Source organism: Galleria mellonella, unplaced genomic scaffold (genome assembly GCF_026898425.1).
Source record: "Galleria mellonella isolate WM207_F2 unplaced genomic scaffold, CSIRO_AGI_GalMel_v1 utg352, whole genome shotgun sequence".
NCBI lineage: Eukaryota > Metazoa > Arthropoda > Insecta > Lepidoptera > Pyralidae > Galleria > Galleria mellonella.
Window position 1 is genome coordinate 6,210,685 of NW_026442084.1, and position 22,247 is coordinate 6,232,931.

Here is a 22,247-nt window from a genome sequence, read left to right on the forward strand (position 1 = left end):
AACACGAATGAGACAGAGGTACCCACGCAAACGACTTTTGTATAAAGTCTCCCTCTCCTCAAACGAACAAACAAATAAATAAAACCATTAAAATGTTTAAATTAAACCGAACCCGATTTGAAATGAACGGAGAATAGTTTTCCATTCGGCGCGGAGGAGTGCAGAGGACTACTTTAAGTGAATTAAGATTTTAACTCGGTATCTAGTTGAACTTTTCGAATAACCTAATTTATATTGTTAATTTAAAAACTAAACTGAACTAGATAAGCATAATAGATAACTTTATATAGATAGATACTTCCTTTTTAAAAGGCCGGCAGCACACCTGCAATGCCGTAGGTGTTGTGGGTGATCATGAGCGGCGGTAGTCACTTACCATCAGGTGAGCCGCATGCTCGTTTGCCCCCAGTGTTGTAAAAAAAAAACTGAAATACACCCTTTTTTATATATTTGTGTATACATACACACACACACATATATATATATATATATATATATATATATATATATATATATATATATAATTATTAAAAAATTACAATTAAACATATACATTTATACATACATTTAAAAGACTGAAATTATATATATATATACACAAATATATAAAAGAGACCGGTTGTCGAAATTGTCAGCGACGTCTTATCTTTCTATCTAACCGCGCAAAACCGGGGCGGATCGCTAGTTTAAAATAAAATTATAGGTAATAAAGTGAAATTTAAATAGAACGTCTGTCTAGTCAGCTAGTTTAATATAAAGAGACGCTCTCCCATTTTCAAAGTCCGCTACAAAATAATTAAAGCTGTTAACGTCGAGGAATATTTTGTGAAAAAAAAAATTGTTCATAATAATATTTCATTTAGAATCCCGTCTAATCAGCGATGTGAGAATTTCATAAATAATTTAACGAAATATTTATAAAATATCTCGGTTCCTTTATAATCTGTCGCCGTTAACGTCGGCGTCGGCGATAGTGATGTGCCGACTCGAACTGGTTCGAGTACTGACTGACTCGAATATTTAATGTCGTTACTCAGATACTTCGAGTACTCAATATATGGAATTTGAACACAGGATGCGAGTTCTATGTTAATAGAATAATTGTCGCTGTAATAATTATTTTAGTAATCGTTTTCTCAATATTTTATATTTAGTCTTAGATTTTATTAATTTTATAATAGCACTTATTTGTGCATAGTTAAATTAAAAATTTTGATTAATACAAGTGTTATTTGTGCAACTTTCAGATATCAATTGAAAAAACAATCAAATCAGATACTCGAGTACTGGTCTAAGTTCTTAGAATCGAATTATTTCTATAACTGATGGAGTTATGAGGTAATTAACATAAAAAGAAATACAATCGAGGTAAGTATTTATATATATTTATTTCTTTATTTATGTAAATTTTAATATGTTTGCATATCAATTAGTACTAATACCGCATTCGAGTATTCTGACACTTCCTTGAGATAGATTAGGAGAGAATGCTTTTAGCATTAAGTTAGTTTTGCACATATGCATGTACTAATTAATAAATAAAATAAATCGAATTGAGAACCTCAATCGTTTTGCAGTCGATTGTAAAAGGTCTGCCTAGGTACATCACTAGTGGGTGACCGTCCATGCTTAATATTATACAAATTATATTAGGTAGGTATTATTTTGGTATTCGCTAATGATGTACGGCCGACCCTAGTAATTTACAATTATGTAGACACAGCAGAGGAATTAATTAATTATAATTTACACATAAATTTATTTATTGCTTTGTGTCAATTACACTTTAAATTTTAGGTATATAATTAATATTTAAAAACTATTTGTTGGTAAGTGCTTTAATTTGAGAATCATTATCATCATCAGGTTTTAACTGTCTACTGCTGAACATAGGTCTTCTCCTTAAGGGTTTAGCCACTGCCTCACTTGGCAAGCGGTTTTTTTTAATCGGTGATAATGGTATGGTAACCCCGTCTGGCCTATCGGTATACAATGGCGGGGCACCAGTGATAGATGACTAATGAGGATGAAAGCAGGTCAGTTAGCCCATCGTAACGAATTCAACTAGAATTAGCCACGATGGTTTCCAGGGGAAACCACGTGGAGGTCGACCTGACAGGGTGTATTGCTAGTAATGGGGCTATTTGACCTCCATTACTAACAATCCCTTTCCTCCCTGGCAAGCGAGTTGCCAACCTCAGTTTGGCTTTTGGTGATGTTTTAAGAGGGACGTTACTGCTCATCCTTCTACTCTATTAGCAAACCTCTAGGTTTAGGTAGAGTAGAGATCCCCTTTCATATTATAAAGGTATGAAATATTTTTCCCCTGTCTCTAGACAGTTAGGGGGAGAATATGTGACAGTATGTACATACACATATTCGTATTAGGTTTGTCAGAAAAAATTGTCTCTGAATCAAATTAGAAAAATCGACGTAGTCTGGGAAATTTTTGATCCAAATTCTAGTAACACTGAAAAAATGGCGGTTATTTTTTTCCTTAAAAAATATATATGTCAATATTCTGTCAGTTAAAGTGACATTTGGTTGATTAAATTTTGACTCGTTTTTGACACTCAATGTTGTATCTATATATCTAATCATTGCTAATTAATTATTTACACCTAATTGCATCATTTAAAAAATCAATAAATACAATTAATTTTAATGATAAATGACACAAAAGCATTATTATCGTGATTATCATGTTAGTGTGGGAGTTTGAAACTTTTTTGTCGTTCTTGACATTTATAGATTTCGGATAATTATCAATTTGATAAAGATTTATTATAAAACAATTTATAGAATTGAAAAATACAGACAGTAGTAACATTTATTTGTACAATAATGCATGTCGTAAGTTAGTACAAATTAACTTGTGGCATTCTTTTATGGCGTACAATTAAAGTATAAAATAAGAAGAATGTTTGGCATTCCAGAGAAGCCTTTGTGGTTTTTATTATGCCTGTTTGTATCTTGGTTTTATAAATAAATAAATATTATATAATTATAAATAAGTAAATAATAAAATTAATATATAAATAAAAAAATAATTCTAAATAAAATATATTTATTGATTTACAAATTATAGTTCTACGTAAGCAGCCATATTTGCCACACCGCACCTGTTAAATCCTCTCCTTATTCTGAAACATAGATAAATAAATAAAAAATAATTTAATTTTTAATTTATGAGAAAGAATAAGAATTGACCTTGCTGTCTCGTTCTATCTCACTGATTATCTACAAACCAATTACCAATAAAACAGAAATTACAATGTCATAACATCTAGTGAACATAACATCTAGTATTCAAAAGTAATGGTGATATTATTCCTTATTATTAGCAATTTACCCTGTCAGGTCGACCTCCACACGAGTCCCTCTGGTTACCATCGTGATTAATTCTTGAGGGACTCGTCGCGAGAAGCCAATTGACCTGTCTTTATCTTGTTCATGTCTATAGGTGACGGTTATCACTTTCCATCAGGTGGGCCGTCAGCAGCCGTGTTAAAACTATAACGTGGTTCATAATCTATACTTATAATAAATCTGTAGAGAGATCAATTCTGTACATGAAATATATTTTCAATATAACTATCAGGGGGTGATTAGTGATCGATACTGATGCCAAAAATGCAATCAGTAAAATTTTTGTCTGTCTGTCTGTATGTTTGTTATAGAAACAAAAACTACTCGACGGATTTTAACGAAACTTGGTACAGTTATTCTTCATACTCCTGGGCAGGTAATAGTATACTTTTCATCACGCTACGATCAATAGGAGCAGAGCAGTGAAGGGAAATGTTGGAGAAACCGCAGAAGTTACTCCATTTTTAAGCTTCCGTCGCGCCTTAATGGCTCTTTTTAAAATGTAAAAATGTCCACCCGGGACGGGCCGCTAGTCAAAACATATTTTGTAAAAATAGAGAATAATATTTATTTTATCTCGAAATAAAACGAAATTAAATGACGTCAAATGAGATGAAACGAAATGGAATTAAGTGAAATTTGTGGTAAGAGAAAAAGTAAAAGGAATGTACCTCATATATCCATTCTCCCCCCACTGTTTACCCCACCAATTAAGCAGAATCCAGTACTGTGGTGTGTACCCAACTAGTAGCATAGCGTGGTTCAAAGCCCACGGCACGCAGAATGGATCATCGTAGATACCGCTTCTAAAAAAAATTATATAAAACGTTCATTATTTAATTACTTATGTCTAAAGAGATAGATAGATACTCTTTATTGTCTCCTCCAAAAGATTACAATAATAAACTTATTACAAATATAAACAATTACAAGAAATAATCACAGTGAGAAAACAATGGGCGACCTTATCGCTAAAAGCGATCTCTTCCAGACAACCTTTGGATGGAGAGGAGTAATTAAGTAAGGAGTAAAGAGGTCAATTAAATTTGAATGAAATACACACAGATAGAGCAACTTTAGAATCAAGGCTTAGCATTGATGATCTGTGCTTGCTTTCTAAGATAGCGAATTGTGAATGAATCATTAACTGCGCCTTTGAACTTGATTGCATGTAAACACTTTTAGATACCCTAGACTCTTCAATATTCCATCTACCAATAATAATGTGTCAAACGTTCAACAGAATTAGCGAAAAATTCGATATCTTTCATCAGAGTACCGTTAGTTTTAAGAAGCTCTCCTTTGAAGGGTTTTGCAAGTAGTAGTCCAGTTAGGCTTTGGAGACATTTTAAAAGAGACGCTGCTGCTCATCCCTCGCCTTCCCTTAGTCGCCTCTTACGACAGCTACGGGAAGGGAAGGGGTGGCTTATTTTATGCCGGGACCACACGGTCACATAGAGCATATGTAATATTAATATATAGGCTATATCCTAGTTATATAAAAATCCCCTCCGGCTCAAAACATCATGAGCAGTTTCAATGCAAAGAGATAAGAGAGCTTGCATTGCCAACTCTGTTCTTTTTAATGAAACGTCAAATAAGTACCGTCTACGTGCTCGCACGTAGTTACTGTTTAAGTATATGATGTTTTTTTTAATGGATGATAATGGAATGGTCACACCGTCTGCGCTATCGGTATACACTGGCGGGGTACCAATGAGGGATGACAAGAGAAGATGAAGCAGGTCAGTTGGCCTATCGTAACAAATTCACTAATAAATCAATAACGATGGCTTTCAAGGGAACCGCGAGGAGGTCGACCTGATAGGGTATATTGCTAGTAATACGGTTGTTAATCTCCATTATTAACAATCCTTTTTCTCTCAGGTTGTTTAAGTCTAAAATATTCTTACCGATAGAGCTGAAAGGTAAATGGAGACGCGTTAACACCGACAGCCAAGGGTCCAATCGTGGCCAAAGCCCGTTCCATCCCGTCCTCGTCACCAAGAGGTATCATCGCCCAGCGACGGGGGCGAGCTCGGGACACCGCCCTGATGGAGTGGCATCGACCCTTCTATAAATAAATGAATATTTTTAAAATTTTAAAATAAAAAAAAATTAAATGACATTCTACTAATATAATAAATTAAAATAAATACAATTTTTCATTTTTTTTTATACAACTTAGAATGACAAACAAGCTGGGGGGATATGGGGATATGGGGGGTATCATGGGCGAAACAGTATACTCTGTTATGTTCATGTTATGCTCATGTCTATTAGCGATGGTTACCACTTTCCATCAGGTGGGCCGTCAGCTTGTTTGCCATTCTAAGTTGTATAAAAAAAAAACTACAAACCTTCCCAATATATGGATAATGTCTTTCCGGGACCAAACCTTCTCTAGCCACATACCGCAACGCCGCTCTCAAGGATCCCCCATCACAGCCCATGTTCCCGTCCTTGAAACTGCAGTCCACGATTTGTTGGGGGCTGTATGTAACAGATATTATTAATATTACCAAAGGGGGGGGGGGGGAGTTGGGCGGAATTGTTAGTAATGCGGACTAGTAGTCTCATTGCTAGCAATATACCCTGTCAGGTCGATCTCCACGTGGCCCCTCCTGGAAACCATCGTGCTGAATTCCAGGTGTATTTCATCACAATGGGCTGACTGCTCTGCTTTTTCATTCTCACCTATTTTCTCTCATTGGTGCCTCGCCAGCGTATACCGTTAGCGTAGGCGGAGTTGCCACTCCATTATAATTCATTAAAAAAATATATTACCACAGGAGATTTTGTATAAAAGTCGTTTGCTTGGGCATTTCTATCCTATTCATGTTTTTACCGTGAAGCAGTTATGTTTGCATGGCTCTGTTTCGGTTTGAAGGATGGGATATGGCAGTGAATTTACAGAGTACAGAGGAATAACACCTGAGTCCTCAGGACTGCCAACGCATTAGGGGTATCATGGGGAATACAGTATACTCTGTTATGTCCATGGTACTGCTCATGTCTATAGGCGACGGTTACCACTTTCCATCAGGTGGGCCGTCTGCTTGTTTGCCATTCTAAGTTGTATAAAAAAAATGTATTCATCACGATGGGCTAGCTGACTTGCCTTTACATTCTCACCTATCTTCTTTCACTGGTGCCCTGCCCGTTAGAGGAGGCGGGGTTGCCACTCCATTATCATCTATTAAAGAAAAATATTACAAGAGGAGACTTTGTGTGAAAGTCGACTGCATGGATACCTATCTTTGTTCCATACATATTTCTATTGTGAAGTAGGTATACTGACATTGCTGTTTCTCTTTGAAGGACTAAACGGTGGTCGACCTGCTATACTCAGATGCTAGTAATGAGGTTGGTACTACTCCGATATCTATATATTGGGTTTCTCTAGACATTGATGGCTGAAACAAGGTCATTATACATTTATGTATTGCATATATCGGTCGGATATCATATATTCATTTCGGTCAGGTTCTCTATTTCAATATTGTATATAATATTTAACATATCTGTTATTGGGCCAAAATATAGATATCGTAACTAAAATATACATATATTTCTATATATCACCCATCCCTACATCAATGATCCATGATTATAAGTTTGTTTTCCATTCTAAGATGTAAAAATTAAAACTTTTGTAGTGACCTGAGTTCTCTCCAATCGCCGTCTTTCCTATACACTTGTGCTTGAAGCGCGTGAGCGACAGCAAAGGCGTAGCAGGCACCGCATTGGAACTGCTCTTCTAGACGAGGCTTGAAGCCTTTGGCACGCCAGTCCACCTTGAAACGAACCACGTTACTGTAATATATCTTATACGTGCTTATGCTTATGCATCTTATAAAGCTCTGTTCACATCCTAGGGCACCAGATAACTGGGGTAGGCATGCCGCACCCAACCCCTTAAATTCATATTTCCTCGACCAGTAAGTTCCTTTAGTCGCCTCTTACGACCCCCACGGGAAAAAAACTGTGGCCCATTCTATGATGAGACCATACGGCAGTATCTATATAATCTAAGGAAATTGTTTAAAAAACTCACTTCCCTAGGTGTTCTGCGATGAATCACCTTCCGATAGGTGGTCTTATGATGATCTTCAGCGGGATCAAAGAGGGGTTTTGTGTCAAATAACTTCAATATTTTCTTGAAATAATCCGGCGCTCCCTGAAATAATTTATTATTATTATTTTTATTTCAGCCATTAACTGTCCACTGCTGGATATAAACCTTCTCCATAAAGGGTGCCATGCCAGAAGTTGCCACGCTTGTCAGGCGGGTTGGCAACCGCAGTTGGGCCTTTAGAGATGTTTTATAAGGGACGCTACTGCCCATACCTCGCCCTCCCTTAGTCGCCTCTTACGACACCCACGGGAAAGGAAGGGGCGGCCCTGAAATAATTACAAGTAGGTAATTTGTGCAAGTTTTATTCGATTAGAAATATTTACTTTGGGCCTTGCAAGTTTCTATTTTAGAATTTTTTATCATATTTGGTACTATAGTTGGAGACATAATATTTAAAAATTGTGTTCCACGAAAAAAACGGATTTATTTATGGCAAAATCAGTTATTTTGACTTCAGAAGTAAACTATTAATCCAATTTTGATAAAAATTTCTATGGGGCCAATCTGTTAAGATAAAAAAAGAGTTTTTAAATCGCTTTAGAAGTTGGAGTTTTGACATAACAAACATTACAAAAAAATAAAATCTTAAATTAAAAAATACAATTGAGAACTTCCTTTTTTTGAAATCGGTTGAAAAAGGACATTATTTAAATAAGATTATTACAATAAATTTTCATGTATTGTTTTAAATTTTCTCTTATTAAAAAAGAAATTAAAAAAGCGACATCTAGACATATCTTTACTAACTACTGAATTCGTGATCTCCGTATATTAGCAGGGGATATTTCAGAAACTATTGGATAACTAGGGATGCTACTCGTTCTAAATTCTCTTAAAATTAGCTCACAGGTTTTTATAATGGATGATGATGGAATGATAACCCCGCCTGCGCTATCAGTATATGTTGGCGGCGTACCAGTGATAGATGACAGATGAGAATGAAGGCTAGTCAGTCAGCGCATCGTGAAGAATTCAACAAGAATAAACCATGATGATTTCCAGGGGGAACCGCGTAGAGGTCGACCTGTTAGGATATATTTGCACTTTCCATCAGGTGGCCCGTTATTATTTTTGACGCTTGATGAGACACGTACTCAATAAAAAGTTATAAAAAAAAATATTCGTCTTACCAAATCCCCAAAGTGGTTTAGATGCAGTGAATAGCTTATTTGTCCCGCCAAAAATCTCCTGTTGTGTTCCACTACTCGTAACAAGTTGTTACGCCATTTTGCCAGTGCTGCCATCTCGTGGTGAATACTCTCGTACACTTTGTTGTAAACTGACTACAAAGAGATTATTAGGTAGTTCAGTATGTTGGGGCCCGCAAACCGGTGGGGGCCAACGCCGTTGGGGCTCGGTGGATTTCGAAAGGGAACCCGGGTCCCTAACACTATGGCGCGGCGAGGGATGCCGTGGTGGTTTTAGCCGGTAGGAGTCCGACAGTACCCATAAGCCTCCCCCGGGGCTTATGGGTCTGCATTAGACATTTCCCCACGAAAAAAAAGGTAGTTCAGTATGTTACAATAAGCAATTGATGTGAAAGATGCAAACTATTCTTAAAACTGTCTCAAAAATAGCACCGAAAAAAAAAGCCAGGCAGATAATTTGAAATTTAAAATGGCAACCCCTAATACATAATACAGGATGGCTCAGGAACGTTCTAATATCTGAGGCTTTTGCTCACTAGTGGACAAATCCTTTACCTTTAGCTGCTTTGTGGTAGAAAGATGAGTGGAAAAAAGGTATCTATGAACCTTTATGTCCCATCGTCCCCACGACGCACAGTGGGAACTCTCCTAAGAAAGCCATCTCATAAATACTTTTTCTAAAACTCTGTGGATATGCATGTATAATACCTCAAATTTTAGCTAAAGAGTTACTCTATCATTATAAGTATGATTCAAATCTGTCACTGTTCATACTTCATAGAACAGAGCATCTAAAGTCAAGGAATGAAAAAAATACAAAAATAATTATGAAACTTAAATTTCGTTTGGTATAATTTTATAGTATCAAAACAATAGAAGTCATATAGTGTGATACCATTTTAAAATGCTTAGAATGTGTACTTTACTATAAAATAAAAATATATTTAGTTTAGTAGAATATTACTTAACCAAAGAACCATATATCGTTATATGTATTATTTTCTTTTCTCAAACTTTCAGTTGGAGATTTGACAGTTGCCGAAGCTTGCCGAAGTTCTGATTTTGGTTTAATTTATTAGGAAATATAATGTAATTTGAGGGCAAAAGATTTTTTTTTGCAGTTTTACTGCGTAATATATTTAAATCTAGTATAATATCATGGTGAGAATGTTTTTTTCTAAGTACGTATATTAAGATTTTTTTTTTCTTTATTTGAGATTCTCTGTCTGGACACTCAAAAAAATACTTTTGTCTCAATTATTACTTTATATTTTATCTTTTGCGTTACTTTTAACAAGTATTTCACATAGTATTTAGTTCCCATTTCCATACAGACCTATTCTTTACCGCATAACCGCATAATGATGAATTTTTTAAATCAAGTAATTTTGCACACGTCTATGATCATTATTAAGTATAAAATAGTGCATTTACATATGAAATATTACAGTTCTTTATAAGCATTTGTCATTTCTAAACAATTGTTAATTACTTATCTCTCCGCAATGAGTGAAGTCTCGTGTACCGGTTGAAAGTGATACAAATTATATTGATTATATCTCAAACTATGTACGAAATAATATTACCGAATCTTCAGATGCGAATATAGCAAAAATTATCGCAAGTATTTAGAAGTCCTTCATAACTCAGTTTCGTCAACGCTATACGAAATGTGGTCGAAAGAAAAAACAGTTTTTAAATCAAAATAGCAATTGGTTTAATGTCATTTTCACTGTAAATCTAGAAAAAACAACATGCGAACCTGAACCTTCTACGTCGACAGAGAAAAGAGGAAGACCTTCTAAAAGATACAATGACAGTTCAGAGAGTACAAAGAAACGGAAAAACAAGGGACTGCTCGATACCTATGGACTTGATTTCATACTGAACTCATATGTACAGGGTTTAAGGTCACGTGGTGAAGTAGATGAAGCATTCATCGTTGATATTTTACGAGCATGGCCGTCAGAAAAAAGAGTGAAATACGCAGTAATTTTCTTAATGAACCGACACATATAACAGCATATTTAAAAGATGAAGATCTTAGCATTTTTGTAGAATTGGATCTGAACAAGGCACAGTAAGAAAATATGATGAGTTGTTTGATAGCAAAGAATTGCTTATTGTTTCCATCATACAAGTTGATTCGTGAAGTTACAGAATCTTGCTATCCGCAAAATCACAAGGTGTTGATTCATTGTGAAAGTGTGATACGTTACTTTTCTGTCTTGCCTCTTGGGCAACTTTCAGAAGATGATCAAGAGTCACGGAACAAAGACTATAAGCAGTTCAGGCTTCATCATGCAAGACAATGTTCGAGGGTAGCCACTAACGAAGATGTTCTACACGCACTTTTATATACCTCTGACCCATACATATCAAGTTTAAGAAAACCTTCCAATAAAAAATATTTAGAACTTTTTGATGAAGTAAAGGAGCTCTTGAGTGACTTCTAAGTTATCTTTATAAGAGTTTTTGTTTTTTACGCAGATACTTTTACTTATTCCTGTATAAATTTCTTAGGACATAAATGTAAGCCTACAAATTTTATATTTCTTGTATTCCTATATTATTTATAACTATTAGAAATAAATTTTTACTCACAACGCATACATAATTTAAAAGCATATATATTTAAGATTATCAGGAAAAAAAATCATGTACATATCTTTATTAATACGGAAGTTATAGATTTATGAGATGAAAAGGAGTCAAAGTTCCCACTGTGCGACGGTGGATCTACGCTTGTACGGCCATCTGAGCATATTCTTTGACGTCCAAAATTCTATTCATGTCTATAGAAGACGGTTACAATTTGCCATCATACGGGTCTTTTTTTATAATCATATGATAAAAATGGAATGGTCACCCCGCCCGCGCTATCGGTGTACACTGGCAGGCCACTAGTGAATGATGCTAGATGAGAATGAAAGAAGGTTATTTAGCCCATCATGACAATGTCAACAAGAATTAACCACGACGGTTTGCAGTAGGAACCGCGTGGAGGTCGACCTGATAACCTCATCAATAATAATGCTAGCAATATGGATATATTACTAACAATGGGGCTGTAAGACCACATTACTAACAAGCCCCCTCCCTTCCTCCACAATTATATGCCATTAAAAATTCCAAAAAATAAATCTGTACCTTATATTCATTCCAATGTGAGTCCGAAACTTCGTGGCTAGTTAGTAAACCATTCGAGATGTGTCTCTTATTGTAATTCGTACCTTGAACCTCGGTGTCCCTCTTACATTCACTCACATTGTAACTATTAAGAAATTCACCGTATCTCGAGGTTTTATCGAAAAAATTTAAACTTTTATCAATAAAAGAGTCCAAATTGACCTCCGCAACACACCTCCGATATTTAGCACAATTCGAATTTTTATATTTATTCAGTATATATTTTAATTTATAATTACTTTCGTTTAAATTTAAATATGAGCTCACTAAGGATATTTGTAAAAATAAAAATAGAAAATTCATTTTAAACACAAGTAGGAAATTCATTTTAGAACGTTCTTAGTGTAAAGTGTACATCGAAGACACTGGAATAATTAGGTGTTTCAAGTATGTATATAAAGGTATGCAATTTTGTACCTTGTTGCTATTGTAATAGGAGTTGATTTGTTATAATTTACTAATATATGGTTTTGCTTAGTCAAATATTTTACAATTAATTTGATATTCAGCTTAAATGACATATTACGATGTTAATTCTACGTATTTGATATTATTAATGATACTAGCTTAGCCCGCGACTTTGTTCGTGAAACTGTGATATGTTGAGTGACTAAAAAAAATAGCTAATGTCTTTTTTCATTCCAAATATAAAAATAAAACACGGCGCGGGGGGGGGGGAGAGATTGTTAGTAATGAGGTCTAACTGACCCATTGCTAGCAATATATTCCATTAGGTCGACCTCCACGCGGTTTCGCCTGGAAAACATCGTGATTAATTCTAGTGGAATTCGTCACGATGGGCTAACTGACCTGCTTTCATCGTCACCTATCATCCCTTATTGGTACCCGCCAGTACCAGCGTATACGGATAGCGTAGGCGGAGTTACCATTCCATTATCACTCATTAAAAAAAAACATGGCGGGGAAGGGGACAAGTAGCCTCATTACTAGCAATATACCCTACAAGATCGACTTTCATACAATCCTGCTGGAAACCAACATAGTAAATTCCTCACGATGTGCCAACTGCTTTGACGTCTTCAGTCCTCACCTACAATTCTTCACTGGTTCTTCGTAAGATATTGCATTACATTGTAGGAGGAATAACTATACCATTGTTATTCAGGAAAAAAATTTGTTTTAGCGGGTAAGGCGTCAAGAAGTAACAAACGAACTCATATTTATATTTAAGTAAACATAATTATATTTTATTTATTTATATTAATCGAGTGATTGAAAATTTTGAAGTGTCGGGATTTGAAGAGAGAACTAGCACCTTCTACGCAATATGGTTTTCATATTTTAATAATTGTTATAATAATTGTAGATCCCTGTAGATCTACGCAGAGCATCAAGTAAAGATATTTTTAAAAGAAGACTTTTTAATTATTTGTTGAGTCAACAAAACCAGCTCTAGTTACAGGTTACTCAATAGTTATTATATCTCATAATGCTTATCGTTGTTTTAATTTATGTATATGTATGTATATATTTCATATGTATTAGTTTATCCATATATATTAAAAGTAATGTTTATGTATTATATGTGCATTTCTTATGTGTATATTATATTTATATTGTGTATTGCCTTAATGTGTTACTATAATTGTCACATATTTTTCACCACATCTGCCCTTCATACGCTTTCTGTTTTTACCCAATGGTTAGCTGGTAGAGAATGCCATATGGCATTAAGCTCGCCACTTGTACAAAGTTTTATTGTACAATAAAGAATAAATAAAATTGTTAATATAATATTAATAATTTATAAATAAATTATTAATATTATATAATTTTTAATTATTAATAATAAAAATGTAATTTTTATACTTTATTGATGTTTGACATCAATTAATATATTAAAAAGAAAAAAATATCAACATTAAAACATGTCGATAGGTATTTACTTAAAAATAATCGATTTAAAACTGCTTGTAAACAAATCTATACTTTTTTTTTTACAACACAGGGGGCAAACGAGCATGCGGCTCACCTGATGGTAAGTGACTACCGCCGCCCATGGTCACCCACAACACCTACGGCATTGCAGGTGTGCTGCCGACCTTTTAAAAAGGAATATGCTCTTTTCTTGAAAGTTATGTTGTCGTTTATACTGATTTATTTTAAACATTTTCCTTGTAGTTTTAAAGTTGTTAAAAAATTATCATTTGTAGTTAATTTATGAGATAAATTAGGGTTTGTTGTAACGGAAAGAGGAGCCTATTAGATGGGTAATTATAAACCGAATTTAGGTCATTAAATTTTTTTTTAAATACCGTTCATACTTAATCGATGTCATATATGTGTAAGTATATTTGTTATTTATATATATTTATTCGTTTATATATGTAATTTTAGTATGTATGTATATCAATAATTACTAGTACCGCATTCGAGTATTCTGACACTTCCCTATGGTTGACTGGGAGAGAATGCTTTTAGCATTAAGTCCACCATGTACACATATTTGTACTAATGAATAAATAAATAAAATAAATAAATCGATCAAGTAGTTGCAAATTTTATATGAAGAAAATTGTTTATATTACTTATATTTTTTATTTATTGAGCAAATAAATAATCTAGTTCATAATAACGTTAAAATTTAATAACAATTTATTTTAATAATTAATAATTTACTTGCCATGTTGTCCAGGCATAGAATAGGCCACCCATTCTTACCTGTAGGTGTTGTAAAAAGCGACTAATGTAACTTAACGGCCGAGGGATGGGCAGCGCCATTCTCCTTAAAACATTCTCAACGCCTTATTAATGTGGGAGTCTTATGTTCAGCAGTGGACGGTTCACGGCTGTATGTAATAATATGTAACAATGTGAATAGGTTATAACGTTCTTTTAAAAATACGCCAGAAAATGCAAAAAGAGTTTTTCAATATTGACTGGAAATTCTAGAGGATTGCTCCTTCTTCACTTCGTATCCTTTTTCGTCTCTCTTAAAATATCACCAAAAGCATAACTGCGGTTGCCAACCCGTCTGTCAAGCTTGGCAACTACTGGCCAAACACTCCTTATGGAGAAGGCCTATGTTTAGCAGTGGACCTTCTTTTCAGTCGTACACTCTTGACAGAGTTGTCGTGGTTTTTATAATGATATAGTGGATCGTCGATGAGGCTCTCCTTCGCAATTGAGGTCCTCGCAATGCGTGCAAGTCCTAGCAGTGGACAGTACATGGTTAATATGTAAATATATTAATTTTTATTATTAATAATTAATTTAAATTAAATTAATAAATAATTTAAATAATTTATTTATTATATAAATTATTTATTCTATAATTTATTTTTAATTGCCCTTTCCGTTACAACTCATAGATGAAGTGTAATCAATAAATGTGAAAATTTTATGTCAAATAATTTTTTATTTTAATTACAACAAGTATTTTATATTTGACGTTATTACAATGTGTCGAATGCGATACAATAGTCACGTCTTTTGTGATACACTTATAAAAAGAATCAAGCTCGACGATATTGATGACAGTTTTCATTATTTAGTTAATAAAATGTATAGCATTTTGAAATCACACACTTTTTTTTTTTAAATAAATGCAAAAATTATATATTTCTAATATCGAAATTACAAATTGGCTACTTAGTCTAACACTAAAACTAATCTAATAATACTTTTAGTAAGAATTAAATTTTACAAAAATTGTTCATAGACTATATGGTATATACTCGTATATGTGTAGAGATGAATTAATTAATCCCATATTAAAAAATCTACATAAAATATAGATATATAGTTTTATTATCGCATTTTTATTAAGTAATAAAGAAATGGCACTATCGTTTGTCTAGTACGTCACTTAAATGAGTAGTGATAGTAGAATAATAGTTAGTTTAAATGTTTGCGACTTTTGTTAATCTCACCTATACAAAGTAATAGAGAAAAACAATTTTTTTTTTGGTGATAGACATTAACAATAAATCAATCTATATCAAATTATATATAGCTTACTAATTGAAACCCAATTGAAATATTTGAGTTCTCACGAATTTGTAATTAACTTTTAAATTATTAATCTTTATAAATATAAATTAATAAGTTAAAACTTAATTATTTACATTTAATTGATTAAAATAAATAAATAATTATTTCAATATTTAATAAGCTGTGTTATATACGAGAGCTTTATAAAGAAGACGACTAAAATATAAGAAATGTGATTCCAAAATGACATATACACGGTATACATTATATTGCTTTATAGAAATAATTAAAACATTGAGCATTTAACATTGCACTTTATACCATAGAAAATAAAGTTTAGAATTGTTTAAAAACTTATACAGACAAATAAATACATTCATACAATATATTTTGTTTTTATATAATAGCGTTGAATTATTATTATATAATAATAACAACATTTAATATTGATTTAATATAACTATTTGCTTTTTCACTATTTTAATTTATAAAAATAATTGATATGGTCAATAAAAATGGTCTACTTATAAATGATCAGTTCATGAACGAATAAATGTAATGAACTAATAAGCATAGTGAGCTAATAACTTCCAACTATAGTGATGTGACAAAAATAATTACAGACTCTGGCACATATATATATATATATATATATATATATATATATATATATATATATATATATATATATATATATATATATATATATATATATATTGATTATATTATTTAAAATAACATAAAATAGTCAATATTATGAAGTACTGAGTTCGTGATTCACTGTATTTCAAAGGTTGACTGGTAGAGGACGCTAATAGCATTAATTCCGACTTTTGTACCATATTTTTATTTGGTAAATAAAGTAGTTTAAATAAATAAATAATGAAGTTTAATTTAAAAAGTTACAACACAAATAAATACGATAGTGTCGAGCGTCAAGAAACATTAAAAAAAAATCAAGACAACTATATGAACAGTTGGCTAAGTTAGCTAAGTAGAAATTAAAAACTAAGTAATGACTAAGTAGAAAGTTGGCTATTTTGTCAAATCATTTGTAGAGAGACACTCTCTATCTAGGTGTTAGAACTAGACACAAATAGACATTTCATTAACTCATTTTAATTATTGAAATTTCATTATAATAAAACTTATATACTAAAATAGATTTATTGGTTTCCTATCTTTTTTTTTAAGAATAATTTTAATTTAAAATAACTAACATAATGACATAAGTCAAGGTCAAGTTCCAACTTTTTATGAATAATACGATTTATTATGAGTATTGTAATTAAATTGTCAATAAAATGTAATTGATAGTATTTTTATTTGCCATAATGTTCATGTAAAAAAATTTAAAGACATGGAACTTACAATGTAAAAGAAATATATATATATATATATATATATATATATATATATATATATATATATATATATATATATATCATTAGATCGTTCAAAATAAAAGAAAATAAAAAATATGGATTTAAAGAGCCTGTCTGACCATGTCACATCACTAAATATTATTTCTTTTAAACTACATTTATAAATTAAAAATATACAATTAAAACCTTATGTCTATATTTACAATGCTAGCCATTCACAGCACATATAAAACTGGTAGGTACTATACAAATAAGACAAATTTACATTGAGTTATTCACAGCGTAAGTCAGCACTGACGCGCCAGTACTGTTACAATTTACACAATGGTAGTGCCGTGTCAGCATTTGACTTCTCTAGAGTTTAAAGTCAGTAAATTGACTGACACTGGCTCATTGATGCTAGTAGTCACGACAACAATGGTATACTAATTTAGGTGCGTAAGTCACCACTGACGCGAAAGTACTGTACTGTCACAATTTAGGTTATGGCAGTGGCGAGTCAGCACTGACTTCTTACGAGCTAGAATTCAGTACTGACCTTTTGTAAATCTGCCTTTACACATTTATAATGTCAAAACGTTTTTTCACAATTCATTATACATTAAAATGTCCGATTTTTAATTTTATTTTATTATGTATTAACAATAACATTTATTTTCTAAATAAATGGAGCAGGTAACTACTGAATGATTGTAAGGAAGAAGTAAATTTGTAATACTAGTATATAATGACACAGAGATGAATTAATAGAGACGCCTTATGAACTAATTCGCTATCCCTAATTGCAACAATGAGAGATAGATTATAAATAGTGATGTTACAAAACAAATACATTTAGCAACCGTGCACTGTTTTAAAACTTATGCATTACCCCCTTATTCATAAAAATTAAAACCTCCTACAAATCTATTTTTACTATTACACTGTTTTGTTACTTTCTTTCCCGTTGGGAATTTAGTGAAAAACTAGAAAGAGACAAAACAGTTCAATAGCTAAAATAGGTTTATGAGTGGTTTGACGTTTTTATAAATAAACGTACCATTACATTAATTGATGGTAACTGTAACTCTTTTGGGTCACCACTATTTTTATTGTGACGACAAAAACAATTCGTGTGTACGCTTAGATCTGAAAATTGATAGTGCAATCTCTAATGCCAGTGACATAACATATGAAGCCACATGGTAACGTGGGCGGTATAATATATTCTATGATGTTAAAATCCATTGGGCTGTCTTGTTCAATATCAAATATAAAAATTTGTTCGATATCAAATGGTCACTCTACAAAACTCAACTCTGTGGTCTAATAACAAAAAAGCGGAACAACTACCAAAATAAATTAATACTTTTTAATACAAATTGTAATAGTAGTTGGACATTCTATTTCAAATGTTTATTCAAAGTGTTCAAGCCGGGGAGGGTTTACCGTTGCCGCTGGATCGATGCCCCATTGAGGCTCTGTAGTTCCGTGTAGGGCTTCCGGGATAGAAGTTTCAAATCTTCTCCTCCAGTAGCAACAATATTCTCTTTCCGTTTTCTGTACATGACGAGTCTGTAAATAGAGAAGAAAATGTTACATTTTCATTTACTTTTTTGGTTACTTTTTATTAAAATTTGAATTTTGTCCTTCTGTAATATGATGCTTATTTTTCAACGTCATCTAGCGGCATTACTATTGTTACCGCTAGATGGCTCTGTACATAAACAAATGTATATAGTACCTAATGTTGAGATATTGGGGGGAGAAAGAATTGTTAGTAATGGGGATTAGTAGCCCCATTGCTAGCAATATACCCTGTCAGGTTGACTTCCTCGTGGTTCCCCTAGAAACCATCGTCATTGATTTATTGTTACATTCGTCATGGTGGGCTAACTGACCTGCTTCATTCTCACCTATCACCCTCACCTCACTGGTGCCCCGCCAGCGTATACCGTTAGCGCAGGCGGGGTTACCATTCCATTATAATTCATTAAAAAAAAAAAACGTTGAGATATCAATATGTATAATGAATTGAACAGACTTTTTAGTTAGACTCATTTTTGGAGCACTTCTTTTATTTGGAGACATAAAAAAAAACATATAAATAAACATACAAAAACAAAACAAAGCCAGGACATGTAAAAATGATAGTTTTCTAGAGTTGAATGGTATCTAATTTTCTTTTATTTACTTTACATTCATTTACATTCGTGTTTCTACCGTAAAGCAGTTGTGTTTGCATGGCTGTGTTTCGGTTTGAAGGGTGGGATATGGCGTGAATTTACTGGGTACAGAGGAATAACACCTGAGTCCTCAGGAATGGCAACGCATGGGGGGTATCATGGGCGAAACAGTATACTCTGTTATGTCCATGGTACTGCTCATGTCTATAGGCGACGATTACCACTTTCCATCAGGTGAGCCGTCAGTTTGTTTGCCATTCTAAGTAGTATAAAAAAATATTATAAATTTCCATATTTAATGTCATCTAAGAGAAACAACAGTATCAGTAGAAGGACAAAATTTCAATTAAAATAAAAAGTAAACAGGATTGAAACTGTTTGACGTAGTAAAGAAACTTATCTCTAAATACATAGCAAATAAAACACACGTCTGACTGAAGCCCATTAAAGATAACAGAATGAAAAAAAAAACAATCTTATCATCACTATATTTGTATAAAAAAAATTATGATACGCCATCCTTGCATGTTTTTGCAGGTCTTTTTTTTAATTTCATATATTATACATGGTGTATTTTAAATTCAAATTATTTATAAAATAATGATATTTTTAAAAGATCATCATCATCATCATCACCTCCCTACCCTTATATCAATTATTATTTGGGATCGGCGTAATATGGTTTTATCCATATTACTAAAGGATTCGGCTCATAGTTTTGCGACCGGCCGCCTGCCTGACGTCAACCCTCTTTGAGAAATTTAAAAGACCATTGAAGGTATATAAGAAAAAGGTATATGAAGGTCCTAATAAAAACAATTGAAGTTAAAGTTGTTTATCTACCATATGATGAGGGAAGGGAAGAGAATTTGCTAGAATTTACTAACTGTTTGGGAAGTGTACAGGCGATAATAAATGACGCAGAAACGGAGGCTATTTACGTGCTTGGAGACTACAATGCACATCCTGTGTCTAGGTTTGGTAACGAGCTACTGTCATTCTGCTCAGAACAGTCACTAGTGTGTGTTGATCGAGAGTTGCTAGAGGATAGTACTTATACTCATATGAACGATGGATGTGGTACAAGGCGCTGGTTGGACCATTGTGTGGTGACAGCTGCTGCTCGTGAAACTGTCTCGGCGGCTCGTGTGGACTACGGTGTGTACTGGTCGGACCATCTCCCGCTAATAATTTTGTGTGAACTCAGTACTGTCGCTAAGAAAATAATAATTGATAATATAGATGACGTGTTGTGTGGTGTTCGCTGGGGGGAAAGGAATGTTGAGCAAATAAATTTATACTCTGACTATTGTTATGATAGATTGCAAAATTTTAAATTGTCTAGTCAATGTGTCAATTGTTGTAATAATCACTTTTGCAAAAAGCATTTATTTTTATTGGACAATTATTATAATAATATAGTACAAATTCTACAGGTTGGTGCAATAAAGTATGTAAGTCGAGGTGCACGGAAAAAGAACAAACATATATTAGGTTGGAACTACCACGTAAAACGTTTACATCAAACAGCCAAAATTTATTTTGACTGTTGGGTGCTGGGTGGTAGGCCGGTGACGGGCGATATTTATAAAAATATGGTTGATACTCGTAAGGCTTTTAAAAACAAGTTGAGGTGGTGCCAGAATAATGAGGATCAAATTACAATGAATATATTAGCCTTGCACCAAGCGAATAAAAACTTTGGCAAATTTTGGAGAAGCACGAGACGGCTTGATTATGGATCAAGTATACCGGCTAGTATACAGGGTGAATACAATCACAAATCGATTGCCGACTTATTTTCGCGCCATTTCCTTGTGAAACCTCGTTCATGTCGTGCTGCGGTGTGCCCGCGTACGGTTAACGAAAATGTGGACAATGAATTTTTTTATTTTAGTTCAGACGATGTTGCTCGAGTAGTTCGGGCAATGAAACGTGGTAAATCTCCAGGATTTGACGGGCTAAGTGTGGAGCACATTGCACATGCGGGTGAAATTATTTTTCATGTATTGTCTGACTTATTTAATATTTGTATTAACTCGGCCTATTTGCCTAAGAATCTAATGAAAACTGTAGTGGTACCTATTCAGAAACATAAAACTAGTGACCCTTCGAATATTAACAATTATAGACCCATATCATTAGGTACAATTATTGGTAAGATACTCGAAAGATTAATTCAGCCAGAACTGCAGCGTAGTATGAAAATAGATGATGCGCAGTTTGGCTTCAGGCCTGGACTCTCGACAGATTCAGCTATATTTTGTTTTAAATCGGCCGTTCACTATTATGTCGAAAGAAGTACGTCAGTTTACGCGTGTTTTTTAGACTTAAGTCGAGCTTTCGACCTGGTAAATTATGATTTATTGTGGGAGAAACTAAATTTATCAGCTGTACCAAACAGAATTATTAATCTGTTGAGGGTCTGGTACTGTGGACAGACAAATTTTGTAAAATGGGGCAGCACCACCTCTAGTGAGTATAGACTAGAATGTGGAGTTCGTCAAGGAGGGCTGACCTCACCGGACCTCTTTAATTTATATGTAAATGACCTGATAGGGGAACTAAGGAGCGCCAAAGTAGGCTGTCATATTGGAACTACTTGTTTAAATAGTATAAGCTACGCTGACGATATGGTTCTTCTTAGTCCCTCTATCAGTGGACTAAGAAAATTGTTAGCAATTTGTGAACGTTATGCATCGAGTCATGGACTGAAATACAATGTAAAAAAAACACAAATGATGGTATTTCGGTCTGGGAGAGGACCGGAGAGGATCCCGCCAGTTTTTATAGACGGCGCTGCAGTGGAAAGAGTGGGTCAGTTCAGATACTTGGGACATATCGTGACAGAGGATCTTCGCGATGACGGAGATGTGGAACGAGAACGAAGGGCCCTGGC

The 22,247-nt window shown here is 33.6% G+C and overlaps 2 protein-coding genes across 7 annotated transcripts in view; both read right to left on the reverse strand.

Moving 5' to 3' along the window:
• Window positions 1–3,022: 3,022 nt before the first annotated feature.
• On the reverse strand, window positions 3,023–12,205 carry LOC113519233 (cathepsin S-like). Its single transcript, XM_052897122.1, has 8 exons — window positions 11,806–12,205; window positions 8,638–8,790; window positions 7,427–7,549; window positions 7,033–7,166; window positions 5,730–5,862; window positions 5,283–5,443; window positions 4,041–4,175; window positions 3,023–3,143 (listed from the first exon to the last, which is right to left on the reverse strand). Exons 1-8 carry the CDS (start codon window positions 12,169–12,171, stop codon window positions 3,083–3,085), a joined length of 1,266 nt encoding a protein of 421 aa, XP_052753082.1. The 5' UTR covers window positions 12,172–12,205; the 3' UTR covers window positions 3,023–3,082.
• A 2,998-nt stretch (window positions 12,206–15,203) lies between these two features.
• The window catches only part of LOC113513675 (trehalase-like), a 105,998-nt gene continuing 98,954 nt past the window's right edge, over window positions 15,204–22,247 (reverse strand). For 4 of the 6 annotated variants that reach the window (XM_052897114.1, XM_052897116.1, XM_052897113.1 and 1 more), the window contains exon 15: window positions 15,204–18,737. In XM_052897114.1, coding sequence (XP_052753074.1) covers window positions 18,608–18,737 — 130 coding nt within the window. In that variant the 3' untranslated portion in view covers window positions 15,204–18,607. Of the gene's footprint in view, window positions 18,738–20,517; window positions 20,564–22,247 lie in introns of those variants that run through there. The other 2 variants (XM_052897118.1, XM_052897117.1) reach the window with 1 other exon arrangement.